Source organism: Schistocerca cancellata, chromosome 3 (assembly GCF_023864275.1).
Source record: "Schistocerca cancellata isolate TAMUIC-IGC-003103 chromosome 3, iqSchCanc2.1, whole genome shotgun sequence".
Classification (NCBI taxonomy): Eukaryota; Metazoa; Arthropoda; class Insecta; order Orthoptera; family Acrididae; genus Schistocerca; species Schistocerca cancellata.
The window spans coordinates 516,220,616-516,245,903 of NC_064628.1; the positions used below are offsets into that span (position 1 = coordinate 516,220,616).

Below are 25,288 nucleotides of genomic sequence, written 5' to 3' on the forward strand. Positions count from 1 at the left end.
TGTCTGGCATTTTGAAAGCATCACCCTGCATTACTGGTCTTGGAAGGTGAAGCTTTGAAACTGTCAACCATTCGTGCTGGTAAAAAGTCAGAAAAATCATGAAGCAAATATCGGCCAAAGAAGCAAAGACAGAAGCCAACAGGAACTTTGTTAACAAGTGGCCACGGTACCGTTAACAATTTTGTACTATCATGAGTCTTCAGTAAGACGGCACCTAGGAATATTTAACACTAGAAATAAAATCTGGGAGAAAATATGGCGCAATACAAACACCGACTTTGAGAATTTTAGTGTGTAGGATATGTGCAGAAAGTAAGCTGGCACAGAACAGCAAAGTACGAGTGCTAGCATATAAACCGGATGAAACCGTCTTTGAAAAGCTTTAATTAGATTTTATGGATCTTTAGCTAAATCTAAGGATGGCAATTATTATATCATCACCTGCATTCACCCATATTCACATTTCACGTGGCCCCTGTCCTCCAGCTATTACCAGATCAGCTCTGTACGTATTTCCCATGTATGGTTCTACCAGAACGATAACTACGGCCAATGCCGTATGTTTCATTTCGAAAGAATTCAGGAATTTTAATGAAAGGTGGAAGGAGTATATAGAGGGTCTATACTAGGCCGATGTACTTGAGGGCAATGTTATAGAAATGGAAGAGGATGTAGATGAATATGAAGTAGGAGATATGATACTGCGTGAAGAGTTTGACAGAGCACTGAAAGACATAAGTCGAAACAAGGCTCCGGGAGTAGACAACATTCCATTAGAACTTCTGCCAGCCTTGGGAGAGCCAGTCCTGACAAAACTCTACCATGTGGTGAGCAAAATGTATGAGACAGGCGAAATACCCTCAGAATTCGAGAAGAACATAATAATTCCAATCCCGAAGAAAGCAGGCGTTGACAGATGTGAAAATTACCGAACTATCAGTTTAATAAGTCACGGCTGCAAAATGCTAACGCGAATTCTTTACAGACGAATGGAAAAACTGGTAGAAGCCGACCTTGGGGAAGATTAGTTCGGATTCCGTAGAAAAATGGGAACACGTGAGGTAATACTGACCCTACGATTTATTTTAGAAGCTAGATTAAGAAAAGGCAAACCTACATTTCTGGCATTTGTAGACTTAGAGAAAGCGTTTGACAATGTTGACTGGAATACTTTCAAATTCTGAAGGTGGCAGGGGTAAAATACAGGGAGCGAAAGGCTATTTACATTTTCTACGGAAACCAGATGGCAGTTATAAGAGTCGAGGGACATGAAAGGGAAGCAGTGGTTGGGAAGGGAGTGAGACAGGGTTGTAGCCTCTCCCCGATGTTGTTCAATCTGTATATTGAGCAACCAGTGAAGGAAACAAAAGAAAAATTCGGAGTAGGTATTAAAATCCATGGAGAAGAAATAAAAACTTTGAGGTTCTCCGATGACATTGTAATTCTGTCAGAGACAGCAAAGGACTTGGAAGAGTAGTTGAACGGAATGGACATTGTCTTGAAAGGAGGATATAAGATGAACATCCACAAAAGCAAAACGAGGATAATGGAATGTAGTCGAATTAAGTCGGGTGATGCTGAGGGAATTAGATTAGGAAATGAGACACTTAAAGTAGTAAATGAGTTTTGCTATTTGTGGAGCAAAATAACTGATGATGGTCGAAGTAAAGAGCATATAAAATGTAGACTGGCAATGGCAAGGAAGGCGTTTCTGAAGAATAGAAATTTGTTAACATCGAGTATAGATTTAAGTGTCAGGAAGTCGTTTCTGAAAGTATATGTATGGAGTGAAACATGGACGATAACTAGTTTGGACAAGAGGAGAATAGAAGCTTTCGAAATGTGGTGCTACAGAAGAATGCTGAAGATTAGATGGGTAGATCACATAACTAACGAGGAGGTACTGAATAGAATTGGGGAGAAGAGGAGCTTGTGGCACAACTTGACTAGGAAAAGGGATTGGTTGGTAGGATATGTTCTGAGACATCGAGGGATTACCAATTTAGTATTGGAGGGCAGCGTGGAGGGTAAAAATCGTGGAGGGAGAAGTGATGAATACACTAAGCAGATTCAGAAGGATGTAGGCTGCAGTAAGTACTGGGAGATGAAGAAGCTTGCACAGGATAGAGTAGCATGGTGAGCTGCGTCAAACCAGTCTCAGTACTGAAGACCACAACAACAACAGCAATGTAGACCTAGGCCTCAGGCTTAGTGCAGCGCTATACTACTCAAACCTGTAATATGTGGAATGGTTTAACAGAAATTTGCTTTTGGAGTTAATAACTTACCACAACAAAGATCAAAATGGTTGGGAGCAATCTCTACAGCGGCTTATGCTAGCCTTCACCACTGTGAAACATGAAAGTCACCAGGCTGTCCCGATGGAGTTGTTCCTCTAATTTAGGGTCGCGAACCCACTGAGTGACTTGTGGCCTATCGACAGCCTGTTGTCGGAGAAGACAACACCCCAGAAATTTGTTACTCAATGGAGAAAGGCAAGGAAAAAACATCCGCATAGTGCACCAACAAGATTGGCAAAATTAAACAGAAATCGACAGACAAACTCTTACCAAGTTCGAAAAATTGGTGGGGTGGGGGATCCTCCAGTAAAGCGATGGACAAAATTACTGACAAGCTATTACATTGTCATAAGGGCCCGTGGGAGATAGTATGGATTTTAACTCTCGTAACCTTATTGCTATTTAATCATGAGAAAACTAGAACATTTAAATCCCATTCCTCCAAAGTTAAACTTGTGACTTAAGTAGCAGGTAATATCGTGTAATGTGGGGTCCAGTTTTGTGATGAGTGTGTGCCATGAGTCGGCACATCTTTGGCATGAAGTAATCTGTGCTGGACACTAACGCCACCTTGAGGCAGTGGGAGAAGCATGCTCGGCTGTGGCTGGGGCACACAGAATCTCCAAGCAGCGCGAGATGGACAGAGGGGACTTCTAGCAAAGAAGTTGTCAGCTGGTTGTCGGGCGGACCTTGGTATACCAGCCGGGTGGAAATGGCGTGTGTTCTGTTGTGTAACAGTGGTTCCTGGGATTTAGAAGGGGAAGCTACCCAGCTTGTGCTCAGTGCTAACATTACCAATGCCATACACTTCTGGGACTTCATGAAGGATTGAATCAGCTCAGCTGAATGATGCACACGGACATTCTGTGGAAACAGTACATGAACTCTGTTAAATAGACTTTATGGCAGGAGAGTATACTTTCCATTTGTTTTCTGTATAATGCAGAACAGAATCCACCCTGTGTTCACGTACGGTATGTGCAGGGCTAATTCACTAACGTAGCTTGAATTAATAATATGTGCTGTGCTTGGTTTTGCGATAAGAGAGTGTTACCAGTCGTTCGGCCACTCATTCGGCAGATAACTTAGCTTTGTACGCGGATGGGACGGACCATGGGATCTCTCGCAATGTTGCTTTTGTTAATGAGTGATCGAGACTAGATGCCACGATGGCCAGTGGAGACGGGGCTCGCTACTGCATAGACAGGCCTTGTCTCCCATTAATGCAGTGTTCTGTTGCCTTGAGGATGCTGCTTTGGGACACTATTTTAAAACCGCAGTATTTTCGTCATGCATACCTAAACACACTGGAGATTTTAGAAGATTCTAGGAGAAAAATAATCTATTGGTGGAAAACCGTGTCCGAAATCGTCATCCACGGAGACAAAAAACAACTGTATTCATTGGAGTCAGGGCCTTCGTACGCAGCAGCTACCTCAATCTGCTCCACTGCAGATCGTGGCAATCAGTCGCACTCACTGAATAACGAACAAAATTGAGAGACGTTCTGACCACAGTTCGTCTTCGTAAAATATCACGTTTACTGCCAAAGTTGTGACCGAGTGTCAGTCGCCAACATCTTTAGGCGACGTTTCCAGGCACGTGTTCTTATCCTCAACTTTTTCTAATGATGCCCTCTACAACCCCTTAAATTTTGTCCTTTAATAGTTTTTAAGGAAAAAATTCTATACCTTGTGCGTTTTCCAAGTTAATTATCATTGAAGTTAGCCAATAAGGTGTTACGCAAGCAGATTCAAGCGACCTGACAGATACAAGTAGTGTCAACTGCTCTCATATCATGGATGATAGCGCATGAGACTGTTCAGCCTTTGGCTCGAGTTCGATCCTTACTACTGTCCAATTTCTGTATGTATTTGGTTTTAGGAAACTAAACGAAGAACACGTTTGGCAGCACTTTCTCTGGTGATCGGGTTAAATTAGCGTGAACAAAGGCCCGATTGGATAAATTCAAAGCAGATTAGCTCGGAAGTGGCACAACGTATCGAACTTTTTCTTAACAATTAATTTCAGTACAACCTATCTTGAAACACCCTTACTAGCTCTTTGTTAGGAATTTATGTTGCTAACTGGCTACAGTCGTGAGTTACTTACAGAAAAGCATTTTTATATGCCAATCAGCTTGTAACGCCGGAAATGCATATCCTCCTATTTCCATCTACTGTACTATAATTTTTTTCCTTATTTTGTTAACTGAAGATATGACATTTCTGTGTCTTTATGTATTGTAATTGTTTTACTGTTTGTATAAATATATTTATGCATTTATGTCGATGTATAATTGGTTTGTTTTGTAAATATTATTTGTATTTTTACGCTGGGTCTTGCCTAGGGAAAACTATGCTTTCGAACGATTACATCGATAGGTCGTGTGGAGAACCAAAGTGTTTAGGATCTTTGGTAGTGTTAACTCTGCCGCGTGGAGCGCGGGCAGAGCAGAGTCTGCCTGGAGTAGGGAGGTGGAGCAGGTGTGTTGAGTGACGCTCCCGCGAGTTGCCGCGCTTCCGGGGTTTGGCGGTATTTAATTGCGCCCGACTTGCTATGACAGTTTCTGGCACGATGTCGCGGACGGGAAACATTATCAGGCACACATCAAGAGTCCGTTTCGTCTGGTGACCGTGTCGAGAAGAAGGCGCGCCAACATCCAGCTTCTGCGACAGCTACAGCCGACAATGAGTGAGTGTCGCCACCTCCTCGATCGACGACTTCAAACCTCCAATCAACCAACAAGGAAGACTGAAAGCACGTAAAGTCTTAGAACTGAATGGCAGACCTTATCTTTTCAAACTATTCCATTAACATCACTAAACTACAGCAACTAAGCATGAACCTTTGTTGCTCACTGTCCCAATTGCATTACCAAGCAGGGTCCCTTCCTTTTTCCGAAATGAACTCGAGTGTCATTGAATTTCAAACGCCAGCATTAAAGTAATATCATTCGATTTCACTACTTTAATTTCAAAGTGCAGTTAAGGTACTCATAGCTGGCTATAATATTTAGATTACACAAGCACAAATTAAGTGTGCGAGTTTTGCTACCACATTTTAGCTTACCTGTGACTGCAGCTCAGCTTGGTACGTACTAAATTTCACTATTGTTAATTGTTCAGAATCATTTAATTCAAGTTCAAAGTTAAATCTCTTATTTCTAAATTGCGTAGATTCAAGTAGCTTTTGAAATGATTGTTGAGGCAGCCCAAGACTAATCTTACTTTATTGAATTTCGTAGTGCTTCAGAAACAAAGTTCACTATTAATTTCAGTCACTAAATTAACTTTCAATTTTCCGGTTTTATTAATTCTTTTGCTAAATTAAGTCAGAGTGTAGCGAAATTTATTACTTCTGACAAACATTCAGTTTTCACACAACACTTGTCAACCTTCAGTTGCCACGCTTTTAGTGCTAATTATATGTGCAATAACCTTTCTTTTTCAGTTATTATAGTAGTTGTCCATAGGACTGGCGACCGTAGTTTTCCCCAAATCTCAAATATCTGATTAACGCCAGTTAATTGTTAACCTAACGACCGCACATTTACTTTCTTTATTAACTTTACCCTTTTTCAAAATTAATTTCCACCAGTTTTATTTGCATTTTTCCTTTCATTTAGATGTAACCCTTTCCTTCCTCTTTACCGACAGATAAACTTCTGTGACGATTGCTTTTCCCATTAGGTACACGCGGTTTAATTTTTACTGTCATTAAGGTCGATAAGTGAGGGGGAGGTTACATGCTGTTCACGTCATATTTATTCGACCGATTTCGACAGTTTCAATCGTCAGCTGGAAAAACTAACAAAACCAAGTGTAATATACATAGACGAGAACGCTCTTATCTGTGTATACTACATATGGTTTCATATGTTTGTTCAGTTCTTCTAGCTGATGATAATTGAAACAAACGAAACCGGTCGAATAAATGTAATTTACACAGATGACTGTCAAAGAAAAATGCGTATCTGTAAACGATCTTTTTAGAGTGTTTCAGAATAGTTTAACATTAAGAGTGTGTGCTACTTACTTGCTTACGAGTCACTGTGGCCAGAGTTGGGACTCATGGTTATGATGACAGTAGTTACTAACGTTTTTTGGTCATAAAAGTGCTTTGAAACTGTGGCCATTTCGGTACAAGTGTATGTTATGTCAATGCTAGCACAGTAGTCAATGCGTGTTGGTGGTCAATGATTGTATACCAATTTGTATTGGTATTGGTATTGTATTTGCAGATGACCATATTGTCAGCAACTAAATTTTGATGCATTGTCTGGCTGCGGCGACACCGTGACATGAACCATATTGTATACTGACCATGGGACCAAGTGGAACAGATTGTGCTACTATATAAAAGGTCAGCCGCTATTTGTTGAACAGAACATAAAACATTGGTTTTATTTAAAATGTGTAACTTATTCTCCAGGAATGTTAAATTGCATATGTTGAATTTAATCTGATAGATGTTTTTAAATAATAATTTGTTCAAACTGTCATTCTGCACTTATTTTACTCAAAGCCTTCTCCACACCATGTAATGATACACAACGACCATTTCTTTATTGATTTCTCCACCTTTATCCAGCAGTCATTTCGCCTTGACTTTCCTGCAGTACCCATTTATTTTATTCCCGCACATTTCTATCCCATACTATGCACTGAACACTGATTAGCGAGAACATTATGCAATGACGCCTTGGTAGTTCGCTCGATGGTGTTGGCACAACATCGGCATACGCATGTCACCTAATTGCCGTAAATTCAGGGAAAAAGTGGGGGGGGGGGGTAGATGAGCTCTGACGTCACGTTCAGTCATATCCCAGATGAGTTTTCACAGATTCAGTTATGGTGAGTTGGGGGACGGCACAACAATCGGAACTCGCCACTGTGTTCCTCGAACCACTCACTCAGTCGCACTCTTGGTCTTGTAACATGGCGCATTATCTTGTTGAAAAATGCCACTGCCATCTAGAAACGTGACTTTCATGAAAGGGCGTACGTGGTTTGCAACCTGTGAACGATACACGTCGGTCGTCATGGTGCCTTGCACGAGCTCAAATGGTTCAAATGCCTCTGAGCACTATGCGACTTAACGTCTGAGGTCATCAGTCGCCTAGAACTTAGAACTAATTAAACCTAACTAACCTAAGGACATCACACACATCCATGCCCAAGGCATGATTCGAACCTGCGACCGTATCGGTCGCTCGGCTCCAGACTGTAGCGCCCAGAACCGCACGGCCACTCCGGCCGGCCTGCACGAGCTCCACTGGACACATGGATGCCCACACGAATGTTCCCCAGAGTATAATGGAGCCGCCTCTATCTTGTCTCCGTCCCGCAGTACAGGTGTTAAGCAGCTGTTCGCCCGGAAGACGACGGATTCGCTCCCTCCCGGCATGATGAAGAAGGTACCGAGATTCATAGGACAATGCAACTCTCTGCGCCAACGGCCAGTGCCGATGGTCATGTGCCCATTTTAGCCGTCGTTGCCGATATCGGGCGTTAACACTTACGTATGCATGGGTCGTTAGCTGTGGAGGTCCATCGTTAGAAGGATTCACAGACATGCTTGTATTCTGTTCAGAATTAAGGTCTGATGTTAGATGAGCCACAGTTCGCCACCTATCCTATTTTACCAGTCTGACGAGCTTACGACGTCTGGTATTTGTAATGAAGGGTGGACGCCGAATACCACGACCTCTGGCCGTGGTTTCACCTTGGTTTCTCCAAATGTTGAAGATACTAACCACAGCAGTCTTCGAACATCCGACAAGTCATGCATTTTTCCGAAATGCTAGCGCCGAGCCTCAGGACCATCACAATTTGCCCTCGGTCAAAAGCAGATAGACAGCGCGCCTTCCTCATTCTACACACTCGACAGCATACTCAATGATACTACATGCACCGTGCGCGTGTCCAGTAGTCATTCCTCGCCAGGTGACGCTGCTGTCTCCTTACATCGATTGTAGATTGGTAGTCATAATGTTTCATCTCATCTGCATTTCTCTGGAAATTTTTCTTTGCCGGCCGCGGTGTGTCTAGCGGTTCAGGCGCTCAGTCCGGAACCGCGTGACTACTACGGTCGCAGGTTCGAATCCTGCCTCGGGCATGGATGTGTGTGATGTCCTTAGGTTAGTTAGGTTTAAGTAGTTCTAAGTTATAGGGGACTGATGACCACAGATGTTGAGTCCCATAGTGCTCAGAGCCATTTGAACCATTTTTAGCCAATTACTTCTTTCCTCGATCAATTGAAGTATTTCTTCTGTTACCCAATGTTCCAATGTTTTTCCAGCTTCTGTGATTGCACATTTTAGTGATCTCTATTCCTTTTCAACTCTACCACCTACTCTGGCAGTCATCATCGTAGTAAATACATCCTTCGAGAACTTCAAACGGATCTAATCATTCAACACTACTTCAGTATTAAACTTCATTCCAAATTGATTTTCTTAACCTTCAGTCTCCACTTCGTCATGACCAATTTGTGAACCGAGTATAAAACTGTTCCTGGGTATGCTTTGAAATGCAATATCAGATTTCGGTTTATCTCTCTGAGCATTATGTAATCCAGCTGGAATCCTCCGTGCCGCCGAGTCTTTTCTAAGTAAGTGTCCTCAACCTTTGATTTACAGTAGTGTATTCCCTTTTACTAGATGAAATTTTTTTTTGCAGAAGCCAGTTCGCCCAAACACATATTCTCCCGTAACTATTTCTTCTATTCTTTCCTCAACTACAACTTCCAAACCCCTCATGATTATTATATTTTATTTCCTTTACTGTGCTTTTCCGTGTGCAGAATATTTCATCTAAAGTTTTTCAGCCCAGTATCGGTCCACGTCCAATGCTTCTTTCTTCTCAAGCTGTAGGTCGTCAAGGTTACATCTCGTTAGCAGTTGGGATATTTTACAATACGTTCCATGCCCTGGGTGTCACGACTGTCACATTTGTTGACTCCTTCATCTTAAAGGCCGCTTATAATTTGATTTCTTTTGACTAGCGCTACACCAGTTCTGATGCGATTCAATGTTCTCCAAATCTTCCAGCTTGACGTATGGCCTCTGGGTAACTTTTTTGAGGCAGAGTAGTCTTTCAAGGTCTCATTTAGCTCGGTACTAAGGGACCTCCTACGAGAATTATGTGTGACAGGTCTACATGAAACTTAGTGTGGAGGATGGCGTTCATCGAAACTCTGTTAAAATTTTTCTGTATGCTCATGAGCAATTCTTCAGGATTCAGGAAATGCGAATGTGGCCGCTTTATATAACTTTAAAAGCAGTTTGGATTTGATGAATTGTGTTGTTAGCCTGTATGTGTAATTTAGGTTGTATAGCCTTTCCTACACTACTGGCCATTAAAATTGCTTCACCACGCAGATGACTGGCTACAGATGCGAAATTTAACGACAGGAAGAAGATGCTGTGATATGCAAATGATTAGCTTTTCAGAGCATTCACACAAGGTTGGCGCCGGTGGCGACACCTGCAACGTGCTGACGTGAGGAAAGTTTTCAACCGATTTCTCATACACAAACAGCAGTTAAGCGGCGTTGCCTAGATAAACGTTGTTGTGATGCCTCATGTAAGGAGGAGAAATGCCTACCATCACGTTTCCGACTTTGATAAAGGTGGGATTGTAGCCTATCGCGATTGCGGTTTATCGTATTGCGACATTGCTGCTCGCGTTGGTCGAGATCCAATGACTGTTAGCAGAATATGGAATCGGTGGTTTAAGGAGGGTAATACGGAACGCCGTGCTGGATCCCAGCGGCCTCGTATCACTAGTAGTCAAGACGACACGCATCTTATCCGCATGGCTGTAACGGATCGTACAGCCACGTATCGATCCCTGAGTCAACAGATGGGGATATTTGCAAGACAACAATCATCTGCACGAACAGTTTGACGACGTTTGCAGCAGCATGGACTATCATCTCGGAGACCATGGTTGCGGTTATCAAATGGTTCAAATGGCTCTGAGCACTATGGGACTTAACATCTGAGGTCATCAGTCCCGTAGAACTTAGAACTACTTAAACCTAACTAACCTAAGGACTTCATACACATCCATGCCAGAGGCAGGATTCGCACCTGCGACCGTAGCAGTCACGGGGTTCCTGACTGAAGCGCGTAGAACCGCACGGCCACCGCGGCCGGCGCTGCGGTTTTCCTTGACGCTGCATCACAGACAGGAGCGCCTGCGATGGTTTACTTAACGACGAACCTGGGTGCACGAATGGCAAAACGTCATTTTTTCGGATGAATCCAGGTTCTGTTTACAGCATCATGATGGTCGCATCCGTGTTTGGTGACATGGTGGTGAACGCACATTGGAAGCGTGTATTCGTCATCGCCATACTGGCGTATCACCCGGCGTGATGGTATGCGGTGCAATTGGTTACACGTCTCGGTGACCTCTTGTTCGCATTGACGGCACTTTGAACAGTGGACATTACATTTCAGATACGTTACAACCCGTGGCTCTACCCTTCTTTCTATCCCTGCGAAACCCTACATTTCTGCAGGATAATGTTCGACCGCATGTTGCAGGTCCTGTACGGGCCTTTCTGGATACAGAATATGTTCGACTGCTGCCCTGGCCAGCACATTCTCCAGATCACTCACCAACTGAAAACGTCTGGTCAATGGTGGCCGAGCAACTGGCTCGCCACAATACGCCAGTCACTACTCTTGATGAACTGACAGCAGTGAACGACTATCAGGTCGGGATATGTTATTTTCTTTAACCGCTTTCTAAATCACATCAGGAGCTTTCTTGTTTTCGATCAGCTACCTGGAACAACCACCAGCTAAAGGGTAAAATTTTCATGTGCAGTTCGATCTGAAAAGTACAATTACTATACTTTATTTTAAAGGTAACGGACGGTGTCAGCACTCTAACCATCAGGTGAGTTGGCTGTTGATGGGTAGAGTGTTGACATATAAGTTTTCAGATTATCTGCGTATCGTTATGCTGGCCACTGATGCGATATATACAGGGTGGTCCATTGATACGTCGGAATTTTTACATATTGACAATGCGGTCACAAACCGAAAAAAATATTACTGACTGAGACAACGGCAACGGAAGCCTACGTTTACTTGTGAAAAAATAAAACGGCTACAGCCGTCCTTACTATTTTATTTATTTTCTTGCAACCAGTTTCGTCGCTTCAAAGCGCTGTAGTTGATGCGGAAGGGTGGTCCATCGATCGTGACTGGGCCAAATATCTCACAAAATAAACATCAAACGAAAAAACTACAAAGAACGAAAGTCGTCTAGCTTGAAGGGGGAAACCAGATGGCGCTATGGCTGGCCCGCTAGATGGCGCTGCCATATGTCAAACGGATATCAACTGCGTTTCTTTAAAATAGGAATCCCTATTTTTTATTACATATTCGTGTAGTACGTAAAGAAATATGAATGTTTTAGTTGGACCACATTTTTCGCTTTGTGATAGATGGCGCGGTAATAGTCACAAACATATGGCTCACAATTTTACACGAACAGTTTGTAACAGGTAGGGTTTTTAAATTAAAATACAGAACGTGGGTACGTTTGAACATTTTATTATAGCACCATTTGGTTTCCCCCTTCAAGCTAGACAGTTTCGTTTTTTGTAGTTTTTTCGTTTGACGCTTATTTCGTGAGATATTTGGCTCGGTCACGATCGATGGACCACCCTGTATAGGGATCGTGTCAAACCCTTCCGCATCAACTACAGCATGAAGATGGCGCTTTGAAGCGCCGAAACTGGTTGCAACAAAACAAATAAAATCGTAAGGACGGCTGTAGGCGTTTTATTTTTTCACAAGTAAACGTAGGTTTCCGTTGCCGTTGTCACAGTGAATAAAATTTGTCTCGGTTAGTGACCGCATTGGCAATATGTAAAAATTCCTACGTTTCGGTAACTGTTGCAGGTGACCTTCTTCAGGATTTTTTTTTTTACTGGTGAATGAGAAAACTTTGTTTCTGACATACCTTGAAAACTATTCGCGTGCCGCCGTGGTTAAAGTATACCGTGCATGGCAAAATGAGAGTATCCAAAACCAGCGCTGAGACAACTGTGGTATACCACAGGTCACACATGACAAATAGGGGTTTACAACGTCTGCGGAGATGTGTAGGGGCGAATAGACAGGCGACTGTTAAGCAGCTGACCAACCAGATGAACCAAGGGACTACCAACTGTATATATACAACGACCGTTAGGTGAATGTTGCTGCCTATGGACCCTGGTTCATGCAGCGATAACGAGTGCTGTTCATTGGGAACGAGTGCACGCTATTATCTCAACTTGACGTCCATTGAGCGGTGACAGGTAGCCTCTTCACTTGAATTACGTATGCTCCATCGGACAGAGAGCAACAGTCGTTCGAAGGATACTGGCCAGATAAGGAAGCGTTGGGGATGGGGAAAATTCTTGTGGCATCATCTGGTTGATCTCATCATTGTGGATCAACAGAAGTGTGCATCTATCTTTGGGAACCACGTCCTTGCCTACATGAAGTGTTTTTCCTCGGGACGATGGCATCTACCAAGAAGACAAGGTAACGTGTCACACAGCTCCTATAGCACTTGCATTGTTCGAAGAGCACCAGAATGAGTTTACCGTACTTCCCTGTTCACCAAACTCCCCAGTCGAGAATCTGTGGGACCACCTCTATCGGGCTCTTCACGCCATGGGTCCTCAACCGAGAAACCTAGCGCAGCTGGCGGAGACACTTGAGTCGGTACCTGCAAGGGCCTCAATGAGTCACTTCCTGCTCATCTCGCAGTGGTCCGCTCTGAAAAAGGTGGTCATTCAGGCCTCTGACGGATTGTCAGGTTAATGAAACTGGACAGTGTAGATAGCAAATATAAACGATACGGTGCTGGTTTTCTATTGTCGTAGCCAACATAGCAATTAAATAACGGTGATACGAGAGCAAGAAATAGAGATTACAATAGCACAAATAATGGTAAAATCGTCTGTCGAACACTTAAGCATCATACTGCATCTTCTCTAGCCTTCTACATCACTAAATTACTACCCCATGAAAGTTAGTTTCTGGGTCTATATGGAATAGAAGGTGAAAAGTAGCAGTCAAACCTCAAAATTTGCTGCCTCTAGAGGATGTAATCATCATTGAGCGGCTTCACCTGTTAACTCGACCGCTGATTGCGTCCCATTTTACGGCGATATTGCCGACTCTCTCAACTCCATGTCTTCCGATGATTTATAATTTACTGAAGCGGATAGTGACTGGCTGGATTAAGAACTGTGATTGTAAGCAGATCACGAATTTACAGTTTATTACTGAAAAAGCTGCTCATAACAAGCAGCTTAACACGCATAGTGAAGCAACATTCCGTGTACCACCATACAAAATTTTTCTCTCCACACTCAAATGTAACGTGAACAAACAGGGCGTGGATAATCATACTCAAAGCGAATCAGTAATTTCATCCGAACAATGCCGCCCCGCGCATCGTCTCAATCCAAGCGCTAGTCTGGCAAACTCCGACTGTACCCTGCTAGACTACTACGCTAAGAGCTCGCGCCCAACAACAACAATTGGACATTATTCTAAACATTATCAATGGGCAGCGATTACTTTGGAATTCTACCTAGGCAGAACCAGAAGTAGCTGCAACATAGACACTTCGATGAAACCGATCGATGAATTTACTCTCGAATATTACACAAAATGACCATATTTTGACAAGTGGCGACACAGGGTCCTCACAAGCTGGATACAGAATATCTTAAAGAACTTTTGGGCTCTCGCCCTCATCGAATTTAGGCTATTATCAGTACGTACTGAGTCGGAGATTCTAAACAGTGCGTGCTGTGGTATAACTGTTGTGTGAAAACTTAGAGACTAAGAGTTATTTTTTGTGATATAATAAATTATAACGTATATTGTTACTAATACTGTTGTATAGAAAAACTCAGAAAAACATTTTTGTTTCCAATAGTCTCAGAATGGTTGATAAGAATAGTTAACAGGAATACGAGATAATTGTTCACTTGATGTGATTCAACGTGATTTTTTTAGGGGGTGGGGGGGGTGGGGGTGGGGAAGGGAGAGGGGGTTGAGAAACCCCTGCCAAAACTGAAAAGGACCTGATGGTACAATCTTCTGCTGTCCGTGATCACCTTTGGAGCAAAACTGGGGTTAAAGTGAAAGCTGCATATGAGGCATTGAAACTTTTCACAGATAATGCCATATAAGATTACTTTCATGTGCAAGATTTAGCTACATTTGAGACATTTTGTTTCTGAGAAATGCAAATTATGGCGCCAATGACAATACTAAGAAATGGAGAATAGCAAATAAAGGAGAGAAATATATACTAACAAAACTCACTTCAGACGTCCGAAATTTTAGGATACTGTTTATGATCAATTGCATATGTTTATGTGAAAGACACTTGACTGACAAATTGTGGATAAGGGGAAGCTTGAAATCAAAATTACTGGGCTAGGAAAATGTAATAACAAAGATGCTGACAAGCAAGTTTTATGACTTAAATCCATTTCTAGAAGTGTTCTTCAGCAGTTTGGAAAAGAGCCACTAATGTGAGAAAAACATTAACCTGCAGCTACAGAAAGAATGCACTACCAAGATGCATCAGTAGATAAAAAATTGTCTGGAGCAGCAGAGACTAGTATACTGTAAGGTAATGCAGGGCCAAAAATTTCACCAATAAGTAATTGTTATGGTTCCATTTTCTCTATAAGTGTGATACATACACGAAAGAAGAGAAAGTAGGAAACTGAAAGCTTATATTTGAGATTCTCTATATCAGTTGTCTGTCGCCAGTTCCCAGTTATAGAGAGGAGGTATCAGCTATCTAATTTCTTATTGTAAAAAACGTAGATGGAGTTCCTCTTCATCTGCCTTGTGATGCCCATGATTTCTTTGCACTGCTATCACATCAGTACTTACAATGATCAACGCACATTTTATATTACATTAATCTACAGTTAAGCCACTGTAGGTCGGTTATTCGATTTACCTGTTTCGCTCATCAGATTTAAGAATCCTCAGACATACTTTGCCTTGGCGGCAACTCATTAGAGGTTAAAAGTAGCTTCACTCAAAGCAAAGTGTTGCCTATTAAATTATTTATAGCTACAAAACTTTAAAAAAGAGTCATTAAATTATCACCTGAGTCTCTGTAGATTAAACAAAACCTCTGTGTGCATTTTCTGTACAGAGGTAATGAGTACGAGTAGTGTCATTTACTTTGTAGGAGGAAGTATCTTTAAGATATACAGTACTTAGTGAAATAAATGTCTATAAACTAAGGTGGGTTTTAGATACGACTAAAAATAAACAACACAATAATTTATCAAGAAAAGTCACTTTATTTACGCCACTGCTGCGCGCACGTCAGCAAGTAGGCAGGTAAATAAATAGGCATCTTGACAGCAAATGCATTCCTTAGAAGTAGTGCGTCTTGACGACAGCAGGTGCAGCAGCGTAGGCTACCGGGGCGTGGTAGGCGGGGGCGGCGTAGGCTACAGCGGGGGCGCCGTATGCCACAGCGGGGGCGGCGACGGCGGCCTTGACGACAGCAGGGGCGGCGTAGGCCACGGGGGCGGCGGCCACCGCGGGGGCGGTGTAGGCGACAGCAGGCGCGCCCAGGAAGCCGGGGGCGGCGGCGGCGACGGCCAGCACGGCGGCGAGGACGATCTGCAGCGCCAAAGAGTATGTGTGTAAGAGCAACTCTTCGTCGCCATTTATCAGAGATTAAGTGCGACAGAATAACGCCATTGTTCGCGTGAGAAGCCAGTGATCTTGTTGTATTATGCAATGAGCAAACGCGTTATTTCCTGAAACTGTGTGCCTGATTAATACTGTGCATTAGACTGTGACCAGAACATGGCCTTTGCTTTTCACAGGTAAGTTATCTCCAAGCGCGACTGACGATTCTCCCTTACTGTCTCACTGGTGCCACTGTCTCTTCTCCTACTTTCCACACTTCAAAGAAGTTCCCCAGCATGCTTTGTGGGCACTTCCTCTTAGAGGAAAGGACGTAGCAGAGAAGGTGACTTAGCTACAGCCAGGGGATTGTTTCCAGGATGACCATTTTCATCTGCTAGCACCAGTCATGTAAGGGCACACTCCAGAGCAGAGAAAAGAAAAACTTCGTGTTAGGGCGTAGCTCATGCTTTACATAACTCTTACAACCACTTAACAACTTTTCTCTATTGGGTCTGCAGCAGGCATCAGCTCAAAATTTGACATTTTCTGTCAGTAGGTAGATGGTTAATTGCAATTTTTTTTATTTCTATTGATTAAATTGATCTACAACGAGTTCGTTTCAGCGGAAATGCCGTTTTCAAGTGTTCCTATTAAGATGCTATCTTATTGTATACTTACATTTATGTATGTCATGTTTAATATTACATTGTACTTACATAGAAAATACACACATATAAGTACACTATATTATAATATCAGAACAGGAACAGTTGAAAATAGTAATTCCTCAGAAACGAGCTTGTTGTGAATTAATGTAACTAACATGGCTCAAATAAAACCATTTGCAGCTAACCTTGTACCATCTGGACGGAAAATGTCATATGACCAGTTAAGACTTAATAGTTCAGATTTAATACCCTCAGATTTAACGCTAGAATACAATACTGTTGCTGGAACCGGTATCAGCTAGTGTCACAGGAATTGTAACAACACACAGTAGATGAAGTCGTTGTCAGCTGCAGAACTATATTCCTATGTTACATCTGATACTGGCCTGTTGCTACAACAGTTACATAATGCGTGATCTACTATAGATTAAATGCGATAAGTCGGGACGAATTAACCATTTCCAAAATTTTATAAGGAATAGGACCAAGCTTATAATACTGCTAGTTTTGATCCTCTTAACCAGTTATCACAACGGAAATGTTACGTCCTTTTTTGTCACATTAACGCTTGCCTGTACTCGTCTGAACATCTTGACAGTACACAACACCTTAACGTTGAGTGCGACCTTCACTGTCGAAACACTGTTGTCGATGTCATGTGCTGAAGTGGTCCAAAGTATGCTATGTAGGTGCTCCACAGATGACATTAGAATCACGGATAGTAGCAGCCCCTTATTAATGTAACCACTTTCAGTATGGAAAGTGATCATAAAAGATTAATTACATGACAATAGTATCCATAATATTCTTTGTGGTCACTGATTGTATAAACATTTCAAATTTTTTGACCAGTGCTGCAGTCATCATATGATATGTAACGAGAAGGCGCGGTCAGGTATACACATTAACTTCACTGAAAGTTAATGTGGATGCAGAAACCCACTTACATCAAGGCTGGATCCGGCATTTTAGTACTTGCGTAAGCAGATTGATCCTGAGATGTAAGTTACAGTTGATGAGCTACGGTGCATAAACCCATAGACCAGTCATGGTGTGGTAAGCCAATATACAAGGAACACCTAATGCACTCATAGACAGTATCAAACATTCGGATAAGAAAAGCAGTATTAAAGACGTAAATGATTTTTGACATTCCTACAATTCCAAATATTCTTGACATTCTATGCCCTTAAACACTTGAAGCCTATTTATAAATGAAAAAATTGGTGTGTGACAAAATGTTAGCTATTCAGTGTGAACAGTATTCTCAGGTCATTATTCTGATAAGTGGTCTGATCGTACATGAAACGTAGTTTAGTGGTATGATTCAGTGCTTAGAAAAGCCACAACAAACTTAGCTGAAATTAAAGCAAAAACGTCAAGATAAAGAGTGCTAAAGGTATGCGACATTAAACGCTCAGGGCTGAGCTAATAGGTGAAAATACTACATTGATGGCACCTACGAGAGGAAAGAACTGTCTGGTACGTGGCGGGAGAAGAAATAGAAGTCGAAACGGAAGACATGTGCGGTCCAGTATTAAAACCACGAGGTTTTGGAAGATTTACGATAAAAAAAGGCGAAGATATAGGTAACATTCCATCAGAATTTCGAAAAATTCTAGAGTAAGTGGCAACCAAACGGCTATGCAAGTTGGTTTGTGCAATCTTGAGACGTACCATCAGACTTTCAGACAGATGACATACACCCAACCACCAATATATCAAGGCAGATGCGATAACTAATTAGCATTTGACAGTAAGCCAAAGAAAGACGACTATAATGAGGAGTAGCAGAAATGAGTTAAACGATGAAACTAAAGTAAAAAAACTGGTGACCACGAAGTAGACGACGTGAAAGAATTCAATATTGAAACAAAATAACTAGCACCGAAAAAGAGAACATTCCTGGCAAAAAGAAGTCTTCTAGAATCAAACATCGGTTTTCATTTGAGGAAGAAATTTCGGTGACTGTACGTTTGTAGCTCAGCAGTGCATAGATGTGAATCATGAAGTGAAAAACACATAAAAAAAGAATCCGGGCTTTTTAAATGTGGTGTTATAGAAGGGTGTTGAACATTATATGGACTGATAAGATAGATGGCGGTTCAGTGGAGAATCAGGAAAGAGAAAAAGATGTCGAAAACACTGACAAGAAGAAATGCAAGATGAGAGGACGTACGAGGGAGTACCTAAGAGAAACCGAACTAATTTTTTGGTGGGCAGAGTTTTTATAATACCGCATTTTGCCACTAGAAGCACACAGAGCGAAGATTTCAGAGTCGGTAAGCCGAGTGCCGTCGCTGAAGAAGATCAGGACTAGTTTCGGTAGAGTTTGTAGTGACAACTGTATTGTATGATTGTCGGTTTTGTAATAGCTTATTTTCGTGAAAACAGTGCGGAAGCAAACTTCTAGCGGGCCGCTGTGGCCGAGCGGTTCTAGGCGCTTCAGACAGGAGCCGAGCGACCGCTACGGTCGCAGGTTCGAATCCTTCCTCGGTCATGGGTGGGTGTGATGTCCTTAGGTTAGTTAGGTTTAAGTGGTTTTAAGGTCTAGGGGACTGATGACCTCAGATGTTAAGTCCCATAGTGCTCAAAGCCATTTGAACTTTTTTTGAGAAAAATTCTACTTTTAGCTTGGGAAAAGAGGAACACAAGCTCTTGAAATGTTAGAAACGCCGTACAAGGATGATGCTATGGGAAAACTTAGGTGCTTCAGTGGTTCTTGCGTTTCAAAAATTGTGAAATGTCAGTTGATGACAATAATCGTTCTGGTCGTCCTTCCAGTGCCCAAACACATGAAAATGTTAAAAACATTCTTGCAGTAATCAACGAAGATTGACGATGGACCATTGAAGAAATTGTGGAGCTGCCGGTAATTCCGTGGAGCAAAGTGTGACAGAAGAGTTTGGAATGAAAAAGGTCTTCGCCAATTCCGTCGCGACGATTGCTGACTGGTGAATAAAAGTAAGGTCGCGTGGAAGCATGCTGAGTTTTGAAAGAAGAGTACCGAAATGAGCCAAACATTTTTTCAAAAATTATAAGAGGTGACGGAACTTGGTCCTATGCTTACGATCTTGAATCAAAGCAACAATCAAGCCAGTCGAAGACTTCAAATTCGCCTCGCCACAAGAAAGCTCGTCGGGTGAAATCAAACATTAAAACAATGCTGATTTGTTTTCTCAGTGTGTGAGGAGTTGTCCATTCATATTTTATGCCGCAGGATGAGAGATTTAACCAGGGTCTCTACTTGGAAGTTTTGAAAAGATTGCGGAACAATGTGCAACGGAAGCAGTTTGATTTTTGGCAGTGAGGTGGGTGACTTTTCCATCATGACAATGCCCCTACTCACACAGCCGCCTCTGTACGACAGTTCTTGACCAAAAATGGCATGTTCCCTGTTCATTACCCCCACCCCAACCATAGTCACCTGACCGTGTCCCTAAGATGTTTTTTGTATCCTAGGATGAAAAGAGACTAGACAGGAAAGTGTTTCTATGATGTTGCTGAGGTGAAGAGAAAACAATTGAGGCGCTGTCAAGCACCAGAAAAGATGGATTCAAAAAATGTTTTGAAAATTGGACTAACAGATTAGACATGTGTATAAGTGCAAGTAGAGAGTACGTTGAAGGGGATTGATGGTTTGTGCTTAAAATGTGAATAAGTAAGTTAAAAAAATAAGTTCGGTTTCTTTTGGGTACCCCTTTGTGCGTTAAGACATCAAGGAGTAATATCTGTTGCTTAAAGAAACTGTAGGGGATAAAAATTTCAGGGAAAGAGTTAGAATATAACTAGCAAAGAGTTCAGGGACTTTGATGGTTGTGTTACTCTTAGATGAAGAGACTTGCATAGGAGAGGAATTCGTGGCTGGCCATGTCATCCAGTCAGAGGACTGATGAAAAAACGTGCATAGTAGCTATCTCTGGTAGCACTCACCAGCTTGTACATGTTGTGAGGTGTGGAGCGGTCAGCGGCTGGCGACTACTGTGCCGGGTCCAGCCTCCCGCCGGTATTTATACTTGCCCACGGCCCCACCACGGACCTGCCTCATTGCCAACAGCCGAGCATTCTGCGTAACACCTTGCCGGATACGCCCATCAGGTGGGCCATACACGGTCGCACGAGGGCAGCCACGTCACTCCTCCTTAGCACACGTGTGTAGTTTTCGGTAGTGACACAGCTTAGGATCACTTGCACGCTGTTCTATAACAGGCGGCAAACAAAGCATAATACAATATCCACAGCGGTTTTTGTTTGTTCGTACATCAGTTGTACTGAGTCTGGTATTTGATAGTAATATGTTGTTCTACACGTTTCTCTATGTGAGAGGAGTCGTCCATTCACAGTTTATTCCGCAGGCTCGGACAATTAACTATGGTTTCTACTTGGAGGTTTTGATAAGACTGACAGATTTGATAGTAATATGTTGTTTTATACATATATAATACTTTATCCGTGTTTCTTAAATTTACATTAAAACCTTAGTTCATTAATTTCTCACGATTTGCTCGTAGCGTTGTAAATTACGGAAACAGTTATCAAAACTTTTTTTCGCAGGTTCGAAAGTGAAGTTAAGGGGGAACGTTGATGAAAAACACACACTATTTCAAAACTGCACCAAATCCGCAGTTTTGGAGGTATGGCAATGAAATTTTGTACCACACTTTACATGAAAGTAACACATTTACATATAAACCCCTTTGATTACATACATTCAACTTTTTTAAATGAAATTTGCAGTTTTATTTTCAAAAAATAATGTATGTTCCTTTTTCTCAGAAAGTATTCAAGAGATTTCTACAAAAATTTCTCTTTTTCATCTCTTTGAATGTTGTAGCCTTCTCTCATGAGGGTTTTGGAATAGGCAAAATAGGAGAATTTTGATAATTTTTTAATCATAATTCCACAAGTACAAGTTTAAATTCATGCAAAATTCCAAGCACTTCGCCCCATATCTCAGCTTTCAATCAGAATTTCAAAATTTGCTTCTGAGACAATGTTTATTAGGTTTGCAGAAATATGTGTACAAATTCATAATTCTAGCATTCATAGAATCTATGGGGAAAAAAACATAAACTTTAAAAAACAAACATTTTTCCTTGTGTCACTTCTTCAGAAGACACCACATTTGTACTCTGGATCGTCTTTCCCTTCAAGGCTTCTCTTCTGGTTTCTTGTTGTCTGTCTTCTTTACTTTACTAGGTCTTCAACTGACTTTTCAGCTGCAGAGACGCGTTGTTAATCTCTCTTTCTTGGGATGCCTTGAGTAAAATTTCCTTTCTTGAACCCCATTCTTTCTAATACCTTCATCCTCCGGACGTTCCCATCATTATATGCAATAACTGCATCATAAGTTGCAATTCTGACAACTGTAGCAGATGCAAACGTGTCATTAGGGCATCGTTTCCATATGAGTGAATTTAGAGACTCATTTGGATTTTGAGTTTTGCCATGAACACACTTTCTGATAAGTGCAGGATCGGCCAAAGATAATCTATAAAGTCAAAGAGTATGTATCACGGCCTTCTAGATGTATCCCGCACATGTTTGGTTGAAAGTTATACAAAGAATCGTTGTTCACTGAGCTGGTATTGAAGTGCTGCTTCAAAATGTGGGCGTGGCAAGGAGGCCGCGTCACACTTTTAATTAATTTTCAGGCCCTTCGAAGGCGATTTAAACATTGAAACTTTGGGAACTTATTGTCCATGAGGTGTACTAACAAATAAAAAATAAATCCAAAATTGACATTTTTGGTCAATTTCATCAACGACCCCCCTTAATTTCAAAGTCTGGAATATCTGCAAAACCATATACACGGTGATACTGTGGTGGTGTTACGAACTTTCAGGGATAATTCAGAAGGGTGCATGTATAAATTTGAGTTAAGGAACATAGGTCGGGAAACGACGGAGACTAATGTTATAAGCGAAAAATCTGGAATCCATGTACCCGTACTGTTGTTGCTAAGACTGTGGGGTGGGCAACTTTCAGAGATGGTAGTATGGTCTCTGAAAGGTATACTTTAGAGCTTTGGGCACTTGTTTGTAGAAGAGCTGTGATTCACAGTAGGGAATATGAACAGGGCCGGTCTGTGTGGCCGAGTGGTTCTAGGTCGATATGGCCGAACGGCCGAACGGCCGATAAGGTCGCAGGTTCGAATCCAGCCTCGGGCATGGATGTGTGTGATGTCCTTAGGTTAGTTAGGTTTAAGTAGTTCTCAGTTCTAGGGGACTGATGACATCAGATGTTAAGTCCGATAGTGCTCAGAGCCATTTGAAGCATTTTGAATATGAACAGCTGCTCACACCTCTAAAGGGAGGCCTTTTAGAGCCCTTATTTATTGGACGTTTTTCCTTGTTTTGGCCTATACTATCTACATCAGAAACATGGAAACCAAAGACCTTGTAGTGAAAGATATGTGTTTCACAGTACCGAAGATGAGCAAGTCCTCGTAGTTCTTAAGTTACCCACTTTAGAGCCCAAGTTTACTACACATTTTTTTCTGGTTTTGTTCTGTACAACCACCTCTGAAAGTATCCTCCCTTTCCTCAGATTGATACATTCGCCCTTGTCCAACATTTCTGGAAGTTTGTAACATCACCATCGTATAATTTGAATAAAGCGAACAACGACAGACACCGTCTGACTACGAGTATTTATCTTTATTTAGTTTAGCTATTACGAACTTTGTAGTAGCCAGCCTAGCAACCAGTGTACACTGGTGTCACTATACAGGGTGGTCCATTGATCGTGATCGGGCCGAATACCTCACGAAATAAGCGTCAAACGAAAAAACTACGGGGAACGAAACTTGTCTAGCTTGAAGGGGAAAACCAGATGGCGCTATGGTTGGCCCGCTAGATGATGCTACCATAGGTAAAACGGATATCAACTGCGTTTTTTAAAAATAGGAACCCCCACTTTTGTTACATATTCGTGCAGTACGTAAAGAAATATGAATGTTTTAGTTGGACCACTTTTTTCGCTTTGTGATAGATGGCACTGTAATTGTCACAAACATATGGTTCACAATTTTAGACGAACAGTTGGTAACAGGTATGTTTTTTAAATTGAAATACAGAACGTAGGTACGTTTGTACATTGTTTTCAGTTGTTCCAATGTGATTCATGTACCTTTGTGAACTTATCATTTCTGAGAACGCATGCTGTTACAGCATGATTACCTGTAAATACCACATTAATGCAATAAATGCTCAAAATGATATCCGTCAACCTCAATGCATTTGGCAACACGTGTAACGACATTCATCTCAACAGCGAGTAGTTCGCCTTCCGTAATGTTCGCACATGCATTAACAATGCGCTGACGCATGTTGTCAGGCGTTGCCGGCGGATCACGATAGCATTCTGTACAACGCCATTCTGTATAAATCCTGACATACGAAGACCATAAACAATCGCATCGTACGTAATATGATCAGCAGTTTCTGAATTTCTGCACCGTAACTTACTATGTAACCGGTAAAGTGAGCAAGTAATAGGAAAAGGATCCTGCTGACAGTAATTCTGAAAATGTTACACGGATTGAAATTATGCATCGCGTCGACTAACGTTTCCGCTGAAGGCAGAAGAAGGCTGTTTGTTCATACTCTAAGCACAGAACGCTGAATGCACAAAATGCGACCTATCTTTAAACTTGAATTTGTCACTGACTCGGGAATCGAGGTAATCATTGGAGCTTCAGTTCAATTTGTAATTATTTCGACACAAATACTAAACATTGATATAAGAAAGAATAAAATTTTCCGTATGTGCTCCACGTGACATACAACGGTACCAAATAAGAATGAATTGAACAAAGAAGGACTTTAGATCGTTAGAAGCTCCTGGAAACATTTAGTAAACTAGTGTGGGATGTACTTAAGATGCCTGCTATCCGGATGCATTAATGAGAAACTAATTCACTAATATATGCATCGTGGGCTGACTATCTGACTGAATAACGAACTTTAGGTTTGACACATATGCTTTTTTCTATTTCACCTGAGTGGTTTGATGCTGCCCACCACGAACTCTTGTCCTGAGTTAACCTGTTCATTTTAGAGTAGCATTTGCACCCTACGTCCTCAATATTTTGCTGGATGTATTCACCTCCGTCTCCTATGCTGTTTTAGGTACTACAGCTCACTCTAGTACCACGGACGCACTTCTCTCATGTCTGAGCACATGTTTTTTCATGCTGGCCCTTCTTCATGTCTCTCTTCGCTGATTCTGCGAAGAACTTCCGCATTCCTTACCTTATCAGTCCGCTTAATTTTCAATATTCGTCTGTATCACCGCCTCACAAATAATTCGATTCTCTTCTTCGGGCTTTCTCAATGTCCACTCAATGCTGTGCTCCAAACGTATATTCTGAGAAATTTCTGCCTGGCATTAATTCCTATAATTGATGCCAGTAGACTTCTCTTGGTCAGGAATGCCCTCCTTGCCTGTGATTGTATATATATTTTTATGTCGTCCTTGCTTCGTCCATCGACCAAGCGAGGTGGCGCAGTGGTTAGACACTGGACTCGCATTCGGGAGGACGACGGTTCAATCCCGCGTCCGGCCATCCTGATTTAGGTTTTCCATGATTTCCCTAAATGCCGGAATGGTTC

General features: G+C 41.9%; 1 protein-coding gene across 1 annotated transcript; it reads right to left on the reverse strand.

Annotated features, from left to right (window-relative positions):
• Positions 1 to 15,645: 15,645 nt before the first annotated feature.
• Positions 15,646 to 20,705, reverse strand: LOC126175316 (cuticle protein 16.5-like). Its single transcript, XM_049922024.1, has 2 exons — positions 20,607 to 20,705; positions 15,646 to 15,993 (listed from the first exon to the last, which is right to left on the reverse strand). The coding sequence occupies exons 1-2, from the start codon at positions 20,616 to 20,618 to the stop codon at positions 15,742 to 15,744; spliced, it is 264 nt and encodes an 87-aa protein (XP_049777981.1). The 5' UTR covers positions 20,619 to 20,705; the 3' UTR covers positions 15,646 to 15,741.
• Positions 20,706 to 25,288: the final 4,583 nt, after the last annotated feature.